General features: G+C 43.0%; 1 protein-coding gene across 4 annotated transcripts in view; it reads right to left on the minus strand.

The window, feature by feature from the left end:
- The window catches only part of WWC3 (WWC family member 3), a 103,169-nt gene extending 87,847 nt beyond the window's left edge, over positions 1-15,322 (minus strand). For 2 of the 4 annotated variants that reach the window (XM_069875250.1, XM_069875241.1), the window contains exon 1: positions 14,996-15,322. In XM_069875250.1, the coding sequence (XP_069731351.1) occupies positions 14,996-15,192 (197 nt within the window). In that variant the 5' untranslated portion in view covers positions 15,193-15,322. The remainder of the gene's footprint in view (positions 1-14,995) is intronic. The other 2 variants (XM_069875231.1, XM_069875220.1) reach the window with 1 other exon arrangement.
- Positions 15,323-16,684: the final 1,362 nt, after the last annotated feature.

Raw genomic sequence — 16,684 nt, forward strand, 5'->3', positions numbered from 1 at the left:
GTTCCAGATTCTAAATGTAAAGAAAAGAAACTTAGGGTTGCGATTAAGGTAAAAAACAAACACTATTTTCTTTATGAACTGTACTCAGGAAGAACTAAACAAATATCTGGAGAACAGTTTGGACAAAGAGCCATATGTGCAAAACTTCAAAAATCCCAGATGTTCACATACTGTACATAATTACACACAGGAGATATTCCACAAATTTATTAAAGTAAGTTTTAACAATAAAATGATGCAGCTGTATTTTAAAACAAGAAAATAAAACTATTTTAAAATTCTGAACCCCTTACATGTAAGGGGTTTCAAGAAAAAAACATCATAATAGTCTCTTTCAATTACTGTTATCAAAAGAACCAGGTAATGGCCAAAAATCTTCATACAAGACAAACTAGCAGAAGACAGTGTCTTGAGCTCAAGGATCTGAACCGAGTCCTGGTCAATAATAATGACAGTGTATTATCACCTTAAATTTGTTTGGCAGATATTGCAAAACAGAACGAAAGACACAGCTCACTCCTATCAGGCGAATGTTCAGAGAGCAAGAGCAGCTACATCATCCTGTTACTGAACAGAAGCTCTGAACAGGCACAAACAGATCTACAAGATTACTCCCAGAAGAAATTTACCTAACAATATTATAGCATACTCTCGTACAAATAAGTTCTCTCTGGACCTGTAACAAGCTCTACTTACAAGTCACTTAGTATTTCAGTGGAAGGGAGGACTTTACAAAAATGGACTATTTTCTATAATCACTGGACCTTTATCTGGTCTGTCAGATTTCCAGACCATTGTGACAAATTTTATGAACATTTATTTTATGTATGTGTGTGTGTATATATATATATACACATCTTTACCCATCTGGTGTGTTGCCTTTTATAAAGTCATAGAAAGGCATCCTATAACCTGGCTTAGGACATTTACATTTAAGCTCAATGAAATGCTCAAGGTTTTTTTTAGATGCCCTCCTGGGGAATCTTAAGACTTTTTAAAACACGACACACTCCTAGAAGAGAAAAAGTCAGGATATGAAATTTTGTGCTTAAGTTCCCACAAACTGTTTTCGAAAATGCATTAAGAATGAGGGTAATCAGTAATTCCCTAAGACTGAAAAGCTAGGAACAACACAAAGAATTAAGAGGTTCTGAGTGACATCCACAGCCAGTGATGGGCAATACTAGCGCACATGTCCCTTTTTAAAAACGAAAAACAAAACCAACCTGATAATGGCTCAGCAGATCTTCCACAGATCACCTACCACAAACATTTTTCATCTCCAACTTTCCAGACTGTAAAGTCAGAGTAATGTCTACCAACAGAAACACTGAGGCTATAGCGGTAAGAAATCCTGTAAATGCTAAGTTCCCTGGAATTTCAGATGATTAAATGACATCGCACAAAACATTCATATATTCCTTCCTACATATTTGTGTTGGGATACCTGCCTATGGACTAAAAGACCTTTTTCTTCTGAAAGCCCTCTATCATGTTTAACTGAAGAAATATGTAACTTTCCTCCAAAACTTCATATAAGCACGTAATGAAAACTATTTTAAAAGACAAACAGGAATTTGCAAGGCAGCTTATTTTACAATAGGAAAATATTTCCTGGAACTGGAAACACATTATCTTCATAGTACCATCAATCAATCAAGAATCCAAGAGTCAGTCTATTATAAACACCTTGACATTTACTCCAAAAACAGGCTAAAGGAAAAGTTTTTTGAAAGAAGAAATTAAAGGGTTTCTTTCACATTTTCTTGGAAAAAAAATTGTACCCTACCAAAACAAAACAAAAAAACCCCAAAAAAACCCTCCACAAAACAAAACACACAACAAAAACAACATAAACAAAACAACAAAATCCCAAACTACCACTTTATCACTGTTTAGGTCAAGTACACAGGGTTCAGCAGTTATTTTTTTCCCCTCAATATCATCATGTTCCTGAACAGAAAGCATTTAACACACTTCAAGAACAGTAATCATGCTCCATGCCACAGACCAACTTAATGTGTCTTAACTAAAGCTAGCTATTCATCAAAACAAAAAAAAACCCGCTTCTTAAATTCAGTGCATTACATGCTGTTATGAGAAATCAACACTGGTACACAAGACTCTCAAAGTGCAGAGAATTCATAGAATCATAGAATTACCAGGTTGGAAGAGACCCACCGGATCACCCAGTCCAACCATTCCCACCAATCTCTAAACCATGCCCCTCAGTACCTCATCCACCCGCACCTTAAGCGTCTCCAGTGAAGGCGAGTCAACCATCTCCCTGGGCAGACCCGTTCCATTGCCTAATGACCCTTTCAGTGAAGAATTTCTTCCTTATGTCGAGCCTGAACCTCCCCTGGCGGAGCTTGAGGCCATTCCCATTATCACATATAAACAATGCGAAAGGAATAATGAGGCCGAGCCCTAGAACCTCTCACTGCCTCTGTACATGCTCACCTCGACTAAGGCAAAAGGCTTAAGAAACCTGTTATTTCTTGGACTCCTAGACAACTTATGTTGCAGCTACTTCTGATTGATACGGGGTAACCGTAGAGTCACTTCTTTCTGAAGTCAAGGCTAGTGCATTAAAACGCTGGACCACATGTGCATTAAGCTGCACTTTCAAAGGATTGAGAACTGAGTGGAATCAAAAAGAAGTTTCCACGACAGTTCTTCCTCTTGATGACATGAGATTAACTCCCGCAGTCCCTCTTGAGCCAACACAAATTTGTGGCTAACCAGTTCAGATGCAAAATAAAGCTGATCCAAAAACATCTGACCATTTTGAATTAAAACTCTTGCTTTTTCCTTTGGGTAGAAAATAATTTTTAAAAACCTTTGTGAAACACAGAGATATAGTCAGAACAACGTCTTCTGCTATATAGACAAGACAGTGGCACCAAAAATCCAACTAAGTAGGCTACAACGGATTATCAAAGTACTTCTAAAAGAAGAATTCACTGTCTGAAGCATTGTCAAATGAAGACACTGGAAGCTCACATGTGCAGGTGTATTTAGGGAAGAACTGTATTTGATTACTCACAGGAATCTCGAGACATGCAAGAAATTAGACCATATTTTAAACCATCTGTTCCGCAAGCTGGTACCAGTAAACATTCTTCTAAACAAATAATTCTATGATTTAATTGGCCCAACCGAGCAGCAACATTAAACACAGACTTCTTGAGCACATGGTGCCTATTTATCACAGATCTCAGTACACGTAACCACAAGAGCACCAGTAGGTTTTTCCCTTAATAAACTATGAGCTGGCAAAAAAAAAAAAAAAAGAAAAACAAAAATAGATAAGACAATTCAAATCAAGACAAAGTGGAGTACACTGAATTTTGACAAATTATCTTTGGCATTCCCAGTCTTTACATGCATTTCTATTTTTTACTATAAAAAGGAGTGGTCAATTATGCTTTCTCTAGCTCATAACTACTAAATATGATTCGTTATCCAACAGCCATGATGGTCTTTAAATGAACTTTTCTTGAGTTTTGTGGTTAACTTATTCTGAAGTTTAGGGTTCAGGGATTTTTATATTGTATCTTTAACAGCGTGAGTCTTAGTCTTACCCAAGAGATCACACAATCAGCAAATAGTTTAGGTGGGAAGGGACCTTAAACATCACCCAGTTCCACTCCCCTGCCACAAGCAGAGACACCTCCCACCAGACCAGGCTGCTCAAGGCCCCATCCAACCTGGCCTTAAACATCCCAGGGATGGGGCATCCACAACTTCCCTGGGCAACCCGTGCCAGTGCCTCACCACCCTCAACATTAAGAATTTCTTCCTAATACCTAATATAAATCTTTCGCCCTCCAATTTAAAGCCATTGCCCATTGTCCTATCACTGCATACCCTTGCCAAAAGTCCCTCCTTAAGTTTTCTTGTAGGCCTTCTTCAGGTCCTTGAAGGTCACCATAAGGTCTTCACCTTCACTCCCACCCCTATTTAATCTGGGGGAAGCAGAAGACACACAAGTGTTTGAACAGTAATTTCCAAAGACAATACTTTCTCCATCTAACTATCCCTACATTGACAAAAAAATAAAAAAAACCACACACACAAAAAAAAAAAACAAACCAAAAAACACCCAAAAAATGCACTACCAATGGTAGTTTACTTTTTATTCCAAAACTGCCTTTTAAGCATGCATGGAATTGCTGTTCAAGTCAAGTAACTTTGGACTGTATCCTCCTTTGAGGAGCGTGTCACAATTTGTTTATGCTATAGAATTAGATAATTGTGCAGCACTTCATCTGCCTTCCCAAACATGGATAAGCCGCTCTTTCTAAGAATGTGTTGTGTATGAAGGTTTTCAAGAAGTCTTTTTTTTCAGCTGTTTAAACTGTAATCCGAGATTAAATAAATCAATTTGGAAATATTATACATTTTACGCTTCGATACCAAACTTTGCATTTTGCCATGAAGAATACTCATGACCGTGTGTGAAAGCTTCAGCCCAAGCAGAGCTAAATATAAATTAAAATAATATCAACAAGATTTTATCCATAGATATTTCATCTTGAAAATAACTCTTTCAGAAAGCTATGAAAGATAGTCTTTGATTCTCTGTTGCTGGTTCAAGGGTGTTGATACCACTGTACTTTATTTTTGTCCCACTGCCAATTAAATATACTGAAATAGAGAAGTCTTTGAAAACAAAAGCTAGATGCTTCAGTTTTTGATATTCACTAATTCATCCTTTGATGGCAATCAGCTCCTTCAGCCAAGAGTTCTACCAGTACAGCACAGAAGCACCTCCATCCTGCAAACCACAGGGAGACCAAGCTCATCACTGAATGCAAGAGCCTTTCCTGCTCCAGCAAACACCCACAAAAAGGCTGGGAGAGAAACAAACCGATAAATATTCCAGCTTACTTGACCACACAACTTATAGCTAAAGCAAGCCTCACTAGGAGGCCAACTGTATCAAATGGCTGACTGAAACGATTCAATGGGCCGTTAAAAGTGACAGATCATGTCTCACCATGCTTTTGGCACACCCTAGTCATACTAAGCCCAAATCAATTTCCCTATCTGGAATAAAATCCAGAAACAATCAAGACCCTTGTAGCGTGGCAAAATAAAGCCTACATCTCCACTGCCTTGCCATAAACAACTAGTTACTTAAAAATCAAGGGATTTATCTCTGTTTAATAGGCTCAGGAGCAGTAGCAAGGCAAAATTACAACATCAGCATCCCCGCTGCTCTCCATAACCAGAACGAAAAGGCTTTTTCAACCAATTCAAATATGAACTTCCCCTCTATGACCTGGCAACTTCAGCCTTGACCCATTCAGGTCCCTTAAAAATTCCCCAGTCACATGGTCACAATCTTTTGATGAATTACAGCTCCAAACACTGGTGATAAAGCCATCTTCTAAGCCCCCCAAAGGCTGCTCTGTTTTTGTTATTACCTCAACACACCTTTACACACTCCACCCTTCCCCAGTTGCTCTCTATGCTTCCACACCAAAGTCAGATCCTTCTTAGAGGTGCTCCACTGTCAACACTCCCCTCCCCTGCATCTAACTGATCTTATACCCAATTTCCTCTCACACATATCTTCAAGGTACTGCACTGCTGATAAACTCTTCAGACACCTGTCTGGTCCTAGATCCAATTCTCTCACACACCAACTTCAGTCCCTGCCAGCGATGGCAACACTCACCGCTGACTTCACCAAACCTTTCAGGAACGTTTCCAAGCTGCCACCAATACCCCAAACTCAGTCCCCAAATCGGTTCTGCTCCTTGTAGCCCTCTCACTTCTTGGCAGTCACTTCAATGCTGTTACTTGACTAGAAAAACCTGACTCTGACACCTATTTAATTGAATTCTGTTGGCTTTTATACATCCAGCTTGCATCTGAAAAGTGAATTCTTCCTTTGAAACATAACTTGAAGCTTATTTAAAGATGTGTTGTCTTACTATGGGGGTATTTTAGAAATGAGTAGTCAGGACTGCCATTCACAAAGAGGATTTACTCAAAGGAGGTTTTAACCTGACTCACCACTTTTGCCTAAGCCAATTCCTTATTGAATGAAACAATTGACATAAGCCACTTAAATACCCATCTGCCTTGAAGGTTAAGTCAGCTTAGGGAACTAAACTGGCTGAAAATTACACTCCCCAAAAAGAGACAAATGAAATACTGCATTGGGGTATTTTTCCCTAATTCATCTTACTGTAGAGTCAGATAAGCATCGGCACCAGTGCAAGAGAGGGCTGAGACCATGTGGCTAGCCAGGAGGATGCCACTGCTTTTGGCAGCAGCTAACCAGTAGCTCAAGGGTGCTGTATTGCGAAACCTTGCTGAGCGTGCCCACTGCTCTGCCACAGCAAGGAGAGAGGTAGGAAAAGTACCTAGAGCATGTTTACTTTAGATAGCTTCTTTCAACCAGAAACAAGTTGAAGATTACTTAAAAGCTGTGATACTGGCTGGCTTTGCTGGTGAATGTGAACTGTCACATCTGCAGCAGATAAGATATTCAGGAAGTTCTATTTTTAACCATAGGCAGAAAAAGTACTAGTTTTACTTTGTTCCACCAAAATATCAACTAAATACTTCTGTCTGGCCTTACATACAACTTTACAAAGCTCTACCTTCCGGTTAAAAAAAATATAAAAACCCAGCAAAATGATAAACCAACATTACATTCAACAGGCACCTCCACGAAGCCTGTTAACAGGACTTTGTTATAGATAAGTTTCTGATTTTTTTATTGCCTACAAGTCATTAGTTCTTATGTTTGCACAGTGCTGTCACTATATTTACATTCACTGGAAACACCGAGTTGTTATCTCTGAAACTAAACTTATCACTAGAATCCAAGCCTAAATAGGATTTTTTTTTTTCTCCAGGTTATAGAACTTACAACCCAGCCCTAGCCTTATGACATTTCAAATCTTGCATTCTCACACGGGCAGATTATAGACCCTGAAAAGCAGACACTTCCCCCCCCACACCCTTTAGAAGGCATGTTAATGCAAATACCCTATTTTCTTTTAACAATGCTCAGTTCTGTTTAATGACAATAAATACAACCATTATGCTTGTACTGACTGAGGTATATGTCAATTTATACATACAAGAAACAGGAAAGCTCCTTCTCCAACAGTTTTGAGCGCTAACAACATCCCATACATCATAGCTTCCCAGTTTATAAGATCCAACTCATTTGTGAGGCAGTCAATACCATCTCGCAGAATCCTTCAAAGAAAAGCCCTCATAACATCTGCCATCGCGTTGCTGTAACACACTGAAGTCACAAGTGCTAATTTAGTCCTTTCTAGCAGGCACACAAATACAATAAGGCAGGTATCTGCATTCTTAACCTAATTGCTGGCAGTACATCCATTTAGAGGTAAAAACTACACACGCACACAAAAAAACCCTTCACCTTTAACAAAAAGTTAGGAAACTTAAGAGCATCTTTTTGTTAATGAGGTTTAAGTGGCTCGATAACTATTTTGATGCTTCAGCATACATGAATTAGGTCTTGTGGTTTTATGCTAGCTGGGCTAGACTTTCAAAGTAGTATTTTGACCAGCGAAAAGCAATTAAATAAACCAGAATTCACTGCTATTGAACTACAAGGAAAACCTTTCACCTTTAGGAAGAAAGAGCAGATGCCATCCACCTCTACTTTCTGAGGCACTGAAAGCTACTAAAAACATTTATAACACTCAATGGCTGGAGATGTAGCACTCATTTTTAACAACTCTGAGTTACAAGAAAATACGAATGCTCACTTCAAAAAGGCATTGCTTTTTCCCAAACAACATAAAACTCAAAAGAAATTAAAAGTTACTTTTTTAAAACATTTAAATGAGAAATCTGGGATCAAGGGGAAAAAAAATCAATAATTTGAAATCATTTACCATGAATCAGCTGATTAACATTTACTTGTTTTCAGAATCTACCAATTAAACAAAAGTCTCAGCTTGAAAAACATACATAATACCAACTAACATGAATTCTAGGATGCTTGTGCCTACATTCATTTTTAATCATAAACATTTTCATGGAAATCACTCACAATATAAAGTTAAATGCCCACCTGTTTGAAGACCTACGAGCCAGGATGAAAAAAAATATTAATATATGTCCCTCTTGTAAGGCTAAAAAACAAATTTATCACAGTGTGTGCATGTGTTATATGTAACTTTCAGAATAAATGTCACCTACAGCGTGACTTTAAAGATGTTACTGAATTATTCTGAACAAGAACTAATGTACAAATATGTGCAGACTGACTAGAGAGGCTTAGAGCACCACAGTGCTTTCTCAACACCATGTGCTACAGCATGTATTCCAGTCACATGCCAGGAGAGCAGTCGCACAGCTGCACAGCTTTCCCATTCACGCTGTGGCTGCATCCAGGCTTGACATTCACACAGAAAATTCAAAACATCTGGATAACAAGTATTACTTTATATGCAATGTTTTTAATATAAATTCTATCAAGTCCACTGTATTTACTGCTAACTTGAGGTAATCAAATGATGCAACTGCAGTGACACAGATGCCTCAAGTGACGGGGATAAACTGAGTTTCTTACTTGCTGTGTTGAGAGAAACAATCAAATAGAGAAGCTCTCCATTTTCTAATGAAAGGATGGCTGCCCTGCCAACCCTTACGAGATATATGTAGTTATACACATTATACATAAAGTCAAATGATATATCATGCAATGGAGGCAGAAAAATAGAAGTCAGGCAATGGGACTTCAAGCACTAGGTTTGCCTTAACTCATGCAAAAAAAATTGCATTAGACAATTTTAACTAGAGGGCTAAGGGAGTGGATATTTAATACTCTGACATTTAATATCGCTTACTATTAAAAACATATCGTATTTTGGTTTCAACTTCTGAATATCAGATGTTATTGTGAATCTACTAAACAGAAGAGCTCTGAAGTCTCTAGTATTATCTCTTTTTATGAACAGTACTCAAACCACTTCTTAAACACCTCTTCAGTTGAGTAAATTCAGCTCTTTTGCTCTCATATTTTCCAGATCTATACTCAAACAATATATTTTTTTTTTCCTTTACAATCATGTCCACCTCTGTCGAGCTTGGCACTGACAGACCAAAGAGGCAATCTATAAAACCAGAACCAAATGAATATTTCAGTAGTTCTGCTCCTCTTTAAACATTTCCAAAGGATTAATTCCAAAACATATTTCTGTACCCTATAGGCTATATTTTATGTTTACAATAACGGTTTGCATCACAGTCAATAAGGCATGTGATTTAAATCTGTCCAGTCATCATCATGTTTTCAGAGAGAATATTACAATAACAATCAACAATCACTTTGTTTTCTTTCCATTCCACAAATGGCATTAGTTCAAAACAGAACTGTGAGTTAGCACAGTTGATAATTGAAATACAACAAAAAGGAAGTAGGCACACAAAGTCCAAAAACACATAAGAACTTGAGGCAAACTTGCAAAAATGGCAGCGGTCCTGACTGTTGTGTTGCCTCCATCTTTCTGACACTTTACAATAATAGTATTTGAATTCTAATACTGAATGACACCAACTGCAACACTCAGTGGAGGGGCATCAGCCAGGCCCAGGGAAATGCTGTTTGTGAAAAATCTTTTTTTAAATGCTGCTTCTGATAGTCTTTGTGCTCCTGAGTAATATCAGCTGGAAAGGTACATTCCAGTACTTCAGGAGATAGTCTCTCACCTTGACAAAGAGGTCACTACCTTTCTGTTTCACGGACTGGTATGCCAAAAGATCCTTTTCCTCACTAGAGAGAGGCACGTCTTTCAACTTTGTCAAAAAGCTTTAGAAGCAATTCTCATCTACTTCACAGCCCTCTGATCTGGCCTCAGAGCTGCTCCTCTCCATGTTTTAAGACAAGAAAAGATATGAAAAAGTTTGTGACTAAAAATGCTGTCTTAAGTTTCCTTAACTACTATTTGTTTTGTATTAAGTCTGGAATTTCCTAGCTTTAAATATCTAACATGAATATTCTCTTGATTTAACCTCCTCACTTGCAATCTCCTATTTCTTTATAAAACCAAACTGGGGAAAAAAAATTGCATCGTGCAGCATCACACTGGCACATGGGTTTGGACACTCACTTTGCCACTTGCCATTATAGAGGAACCAATAGTGGTAATGGACTGTCTCTGCCCTACCCCTCAGAGAAAAGAGGCAAACTGGGTAATACAGACATTTGCTAAAAGCAAATAAAAGATGAGAAAGAGGAGTCCTGAAATAGTTCAGCAAAATAACAGCCAGCACTTCTGCACTTTTCTGCTCATTACTCACTTGAACATTTCTGCTCTGCGCACCTTATCACATAAACACCTGCTTAGCGGCTGACTCCTTGTTTCAAACCCACTAGCCTTTCCTGCTTATTTCCAATCTCTACAATTCTGATATTTCATCAGTCTCCTTGTCCAGGACTTCTTACACTTCCTGACCCCCATCCTCATATTTCACACATGGCTCTTATATCTCACCTTCCAACTATCTTCCCTTCTTCACCTAGACTTTGCCTCCTACCTTGGATGCACATTTTCTGACTCTGAAGATTCCTTATCCAACTTGGTCCTCCTTTTCCCTCGGGGTTCCCTGTACAGCCAAGAAAAGAGCTGACACCCTCACACCCTGAACCCTCACCAGACCGGTTTCTTCCTACCCGTTTTTCCCTGTGCTACTGGTTTTCAGTCCAGTTCCTCAACTTTTTTCTTCCCAGGCTCCAGGTGCCATCCTCCTTCTCCCTACCCCCAACGCCCCATAACTCTGCTTTCCACAACCTACTGAAATATCCTTTCCCCACCCCCGACAAATTCCAAGGCCAACTCTACTTGTTTCCCCACTCCTTGTTCAAACCCGCCTCCTCTACAAGGCCACGGTTTTTCTCCTGTGCTCAAATTAAGCAGCTTTCAGGTCTCAGAATTAAAATGCGGATGAGGACGAAGGATGAAAAGACTCCCTGACTTCAATTAGCGTGCCAACAGTCCAGCCTGCAGGAAGTTTCTGCAAACACAGCTGCTAAAATCTAAGCATTTGCCCAGCCCATACTGATTTTTCAATGCCTCCCAAACTGGCTCAAATGGATGATTTCTCCATGCAAAAGCACTGCTACATCTTAGAAGTTTCAAATCCTCACCCCGAAACAAGGTTATTTAAATCTCCAAACAAACAAGACAACTCACATTAAGATGCTGAAGAAAACACTCCCTCTCCCCTAGCATTGTTCCAAAAACACATCGCTGTGTTTCAGCTGAAGTTTCCATATACAAGAAACCTAACAAAACTCACCAATCCGGAAAGCTTTTGCCGAAATCAAGTATTTTTTGGCTAAGCTCTAATCACTTGAAAACAGAGTCTTATAACAAATAGCAACAGTAATAAGATCCTTGGTGCCACAAGGATCAGTGTCAACCACAGACATGGTCAGTTTTTTATAAGATCATTTACAATCCCCAGTTATTCACCAGAATCTCAATATAGCAAGTACTGTGAAAACACAAGATAAAAAGGCAGTTTGCTGCCTTCAAAAACTTAAAATTTATTAAGATAAAAGACAACTACTACTGCGAGATGAAAACACGCACTGAATGGCTCCATTCTGAGATCTACAGGACCTGCTAGACAACCATCACCAATCTATTTATTGTGCACAATCCAAACAGATTAACACAGTGTCCCCCGCAACCTAACCACTGATTTGATATCAAAGACATTTCTTAAATCTGCTCTTTTCATTACTCTTCCACAACTCTACCTCTTTTTTAGTTCACTTATTCCTCTTTTTTTCTTACCATACAAAATCATAAGATATCCCATTCCAAGTCCTTCATACCCTCTCACTGTATATTATTTTGACTTACACCCTTGCCCTCATCACCTTCTCTTTCCTAAAATCTAAAATCCTTTACAGAGCACATTTCTCCTTCCTCGACTTCTCCAAATGGCATTTCCTTCTGTTCTTGGCATCAACGTAAAAAACGTTGGGGGACAGGAGAATTTTGTTTGGTTTTCTTTAATCAAGTAACTGCTTCAAATTAAATTCATTAACCAAACTATACAAAAGGGTGAGAAATCTCAGGGGGAATGCTGAAAAGAAAAACAAACTACTAAGTGCTAGCTACAGGGAAACAGGAGCCTGTGGGGATGCTTACGAGACTACTGCCCATAGGAAAGCTTGGAGGTGCCGATCAAGTGCAGCATGGCCTGAGGTCCCATAGTTTTTCTCCAATTCCTCCAGGACAGAAAGGAAACCACTGAAACATAGAAACGCACGGCTGATCTCTGTCACAAGTAGATTATTCTGCCTATACTTTTCCAACTTCTGTTGCAAAAACACAGCTTCAGCATGATTTCCCTGCTTCTCTGACCTTTCTTTCCCAAACTTTGGCAGAACACACCTAACCTGATCCCTTCCTACTTTGCTGCTGCCCATGGGAATCTGAATAGCTGCAATGAAATCTAAAAAGAGGGGTCATTTTCCAACATGTAGAAGAATACAGACATCTCACAAACGTAACAACAGTAGTCTGTTCTCAACCACACTGAACTCTGCAGTCATAAAACTAGCTCCTGCTGCTTGAAGCCTGTAGAAACTACTCATTTGTGCTCATGACAACATCACATCTTTACTATCTGCCCCAATGTAAATGCCTCGATCTCTGCTCTACAGCCTGTTTTTACCCAATGTGAAAAATAAATCCCAGCTTAAACATTGGTGTGAAATATTTATACAAGTTCTCAAGCATCATGTGGCATATTAATTATTCCTTCAAAACACAAAGTCATAGTTTTAGCCATACTATTTAGAGTTGAACTGTAACCAAATTTAAATACTGCATTAAATGGCTTAATATATTTTGTCATTATCTGTATGCAAGATATTCCAGAAGACAAAACCACATATCCTCCGAAATATAATGGAAAGGATGACATGCAGAGAAGCCACAGACACATTGTTCTGTCACTGGTTACCTTTAAAACGGAGTATTGCACATAAGCCAACATCAAAATGCATGTACATATTGTAGAAAAATGTGCTATCTAAAGCACACTAACAAACACCTAGTGCCTCAGTAAAAAAATATGTGCATGCATAAGTATGTCTAAATAACAAGACAAAAGATCCTGATCTGGTAGGTAAATATTTAGGCAATTTAAACAGTTATGTATCATTGTGCAAGACTACACAAATCGCTCAGATTACTACAATCTTTAACCCAGACTGTGCTTAAATGTTTCTGTGGCCTGCTTAACATTCCAGGCATACTTCTGGCAAGGTAGCCCTGGCTGAGGTTCAAACTGTCCTTGTCCAACTTTCACTTACTATAAAAACATTGTTTAATATAGAAAAGCATACACAGAGACATATGTTTCTTGTTTTGCAGACACCTAGAATACCGACACTTGTGTTCAAAGTAACTGTGCGTGGAAATTTTTAGCCGAAAGCTTTCCAGCGAGGCAGTATGGACCGGGCAGTACCCGCTATGGAGAGCTGAAAATCAGTGGAAGCACAGACTGTGACATTTCAATACTGCTTATAACGCAATTCTACCGAAATACGTAAAGCTCATCCGTATCCATTCACCCTAATTAAAACGAAAAGGCCTAACCCCATCTCACCAGACCCGAGAGATGGGAGAACGCAATCCCGAAACAAGGCAGCAGACAAGTAATTTATAGCAGACCGCGTATTTGTCAAATTAACTGCAGGAATTTACCGGTTTGCTTACCTCCACGCAGCGTTATCTTTTATGAGGAGGTAATCTACCAAATTACTTCAGCATGCCTCCAGCCTGCTGCTGCCAATTAGTTCAGCCGGGCTAATAAATCAGGATGGCCGAGCCCAACCGGCTACAGTGGGGCTAGCGGGGAATTTGAGGGGGGGGGATAAACAGAGGCGGGATGTCCCTGCTTGGTCTAAGCACCCACCAGGTTTTTTTTAAGGGAAAAAAACCTAAGTTAACATGAACACCGGGGGCATCTACATCCGCGGCTGCCTCTCGGGTCTCCAACAGGCTTCAGCCGAGGAGGGTGGGTGCCACACGGTCCCATCCCAGCCCAGCTCGCCTCCTGCCCTCGGAGGGGGGCGCAGAGCCCTCCCGCCCCGCCGCCCGCACCCTCCCGGCCGGGGGAAGGGAAATGTCGCCGCCAGTTTCCAGCCCCGGCCCCGGGGGAAGAGGGAGAGCGGGACGGGGAAGGGCGGGGAGTCACTGGCACGGGCTGCCCGGGGAAGCTGTGGATCCCCCCGCCTCCCTGGAGGTGTCCAAGGCCAGGTTGGATGGGGCTTCGAGCAGCCTGGTCTGGTGGGAGGTGTCCCTGCCCGAGGCAGGGGGGTTGGAACCGGATGATGTTTAAGGTCCCTTCCAACCCAAGCCGTTTGATTCTAAGTTAAAGACGTATTCCATGATTCTAAGTTAAAGACATATTCCATGAGCCTAAGTTAACGACGTATTCCCAAACAACACTAACTCAGCCCCTTGAAACTGGAAATACCCTGCCAGGGATTTATACTGCGATTCCAATCGTGTTCCACTCGCATTCGCCCCTTTTAAGTCACAGCTCTGCGAACATTAATCGCTGCTGCGCGGTTACAATTGCAGGAAATCGGGGAACTTCTGCTCCTGGCTTCTTACAGGCCTTTCTCTCTCTCTTTCTTTTATTCCCCTCGCCCCGAACCACCAAGCCATTAGTTACCGAAGCACGGGGCACCGCACCAGCAGGGGTAACAGCGCAGATGGGGCGGTTTAGCTGCGTTTCAGGGGTTATTTCTGGGGTTATTTCAGCGGCAGCAGCGCGGGGTCCCCTCCCCGGAGCTGCTGCCAGCAGGGAGGCGCGATCGGGGAGCACCGCGCGCCTCGGAGCGATGAAAGGAAAGCGGCGACGGCGGCTGCGAGGGCAGCGGGGAGGCGGGCGAGAAACGCGGCGGCCGGGGCGCTCCCTCCCCCGCCCTGCCCCCCCCCCACCCCGTCCTCACCGATCCCGGGGGTCGATCCACGAGGTCTGCCGGGTGTTGTGGTCGATGTAGAAGACCCTGCCGTCGAAATCCCTGGCTTCCTCCCAGCCGGCGGGCAGCGGGAGCTCCGAGCTCTCCCGTCCCCGCTGCCCGCCGCCCTGCGCCGCCGCCGCCCCGGGCTGCTGCCGCCGCCGCCGCCCGCCGCTCAGCCACGGCATGGCCGCTCCGCTCCGCCGCCCGGCTCCCACCGCCGCCCGCTCCTCCTCCTCCAGCGCTAAGAGGCGCCCCCGCGGGGAGCGGGACTCCGGCGGCTGCGCCGCGCCGGGATCATCCCGCGCCGCGCCGGGACCGGCCCCGCCGCGCGCCGCCCCGCGGCCCCGCCCTGCCCCGCGAGCGCCCAGCTCGGGCCCGGACCCCCGCTCCGCAGCGACCCGACACCGCCCCGAGACCGCCCCGCCCCGCCAGGGGGCGGGAGGCCCGGCCCGGCCCGGCCCTCGGCGCGGCTCGGGGGGAGGCGGCGGGGCCCGAGCGCGGGCGCGTCGGGGGCTGCGGGGTGGGGGGAATCGCGGGATGCCAGCGCCGCAGGGTCATGGAATCGCAGAAGCGCGGAGTCAGAGTCTTAGAATCGTGGAACTGCTTGGTTGGAAAAGACCTCTGAGGTCATCGAGTCCAGCCGTACCTGTTCACTGCTAAACCATAGAATCATAGAATGGTTTGGGTTGGAAGGGACCTTAAAGCCCATCCAGTTCCAACCCCCCTGCCACGGACAGGGACACCTCCCACTGGATCAGGCTGCCCAAGGCCCCGTCCAACCTGGCCTTGAACACCTCCAGGGATGGGGCAGCCACAGCTTCCCTGGGCAACCTGTGCCTGTGCCTCCCCACCCTCATTGTGAAGAAGTTACTGCTAACTAGTCTAAATCTGCCCCTCTCCAGTTTATACCCATTACCCCTCATACTATCGCTACCAGCCTTCGTAGTCCCTAAGCACTTCATCATGTCCCTAAGCACTTAATCTGCCCATCTTTTGAACACCTCCAGGGATGGTGACTCCACCACCTCCCTGGGCAGCCTATGCCAGTGCCCAATGACCCTTTCAGTGGAGAACTTTTTCCTAATGTCCAATCTGAACCTCCTTTGGTGCTGCTTGAGGCCGCCTCCTCTCATCCTATCGCCTGTCACCTGGGAGAAGAGACCAACACCCGCCTCTCTGCAACCTCCTTTCAGATACTTGTAGAGAATGATAAGGTCTTCCCTCAGCTTCCTCTTCTCAAGGCTAAAGAACCCCGGTTCCCTCAGCCGCTCCTCATAAGGTTTGTACCCCAGCCCCTTCAGCAGCTTTGTTACCCTTCTGTGGACATGCTCCAGGACCTCAATGTCTTCTTGTAGTGAGAAGTCTTTCTTGAGCGACGTAGGGAAGCAGCCCTCCAGCCCAGGCCCAGGGAAGGTAGTCAAGGCCACACCAGGGCTCATCCTGTCCTGCCCTAGAGCCTGTGCACTGCCACAACTTGTTGGGGACCCAGGGGGTGAAGGAAAAGGGGAGATCTGCCCTGTGTCATGCATCACATGGTGCCCAACCCAAAAGCTTCAGGGGTGCTGGGCAATCTGGATGTGCTCAGGGAAAGGACAGAGGTCAGGTGATCACAGAAGCATACAACAGGTAGGGTTGGAAGGGACCATAAACATCACCCAATTCCAACCCCCCTGCCGT

This window comes from Phaenicophaeus curvirostris, chromosome 1, assembly GCF_032191515.1.
Source record: "Phaenicophaeus curvirostris isolate KB17595 chromosome 1, BPBGC_Pcur_1.0, whole genome shotgun sequence".
Taxonomy (NCBI): Eukaryota; Metazoa; Chordata; class Aves; order Cuculiformes; family Cuculidae; genus Phaenicophaeus; species Phaenicophaeus curvirostris.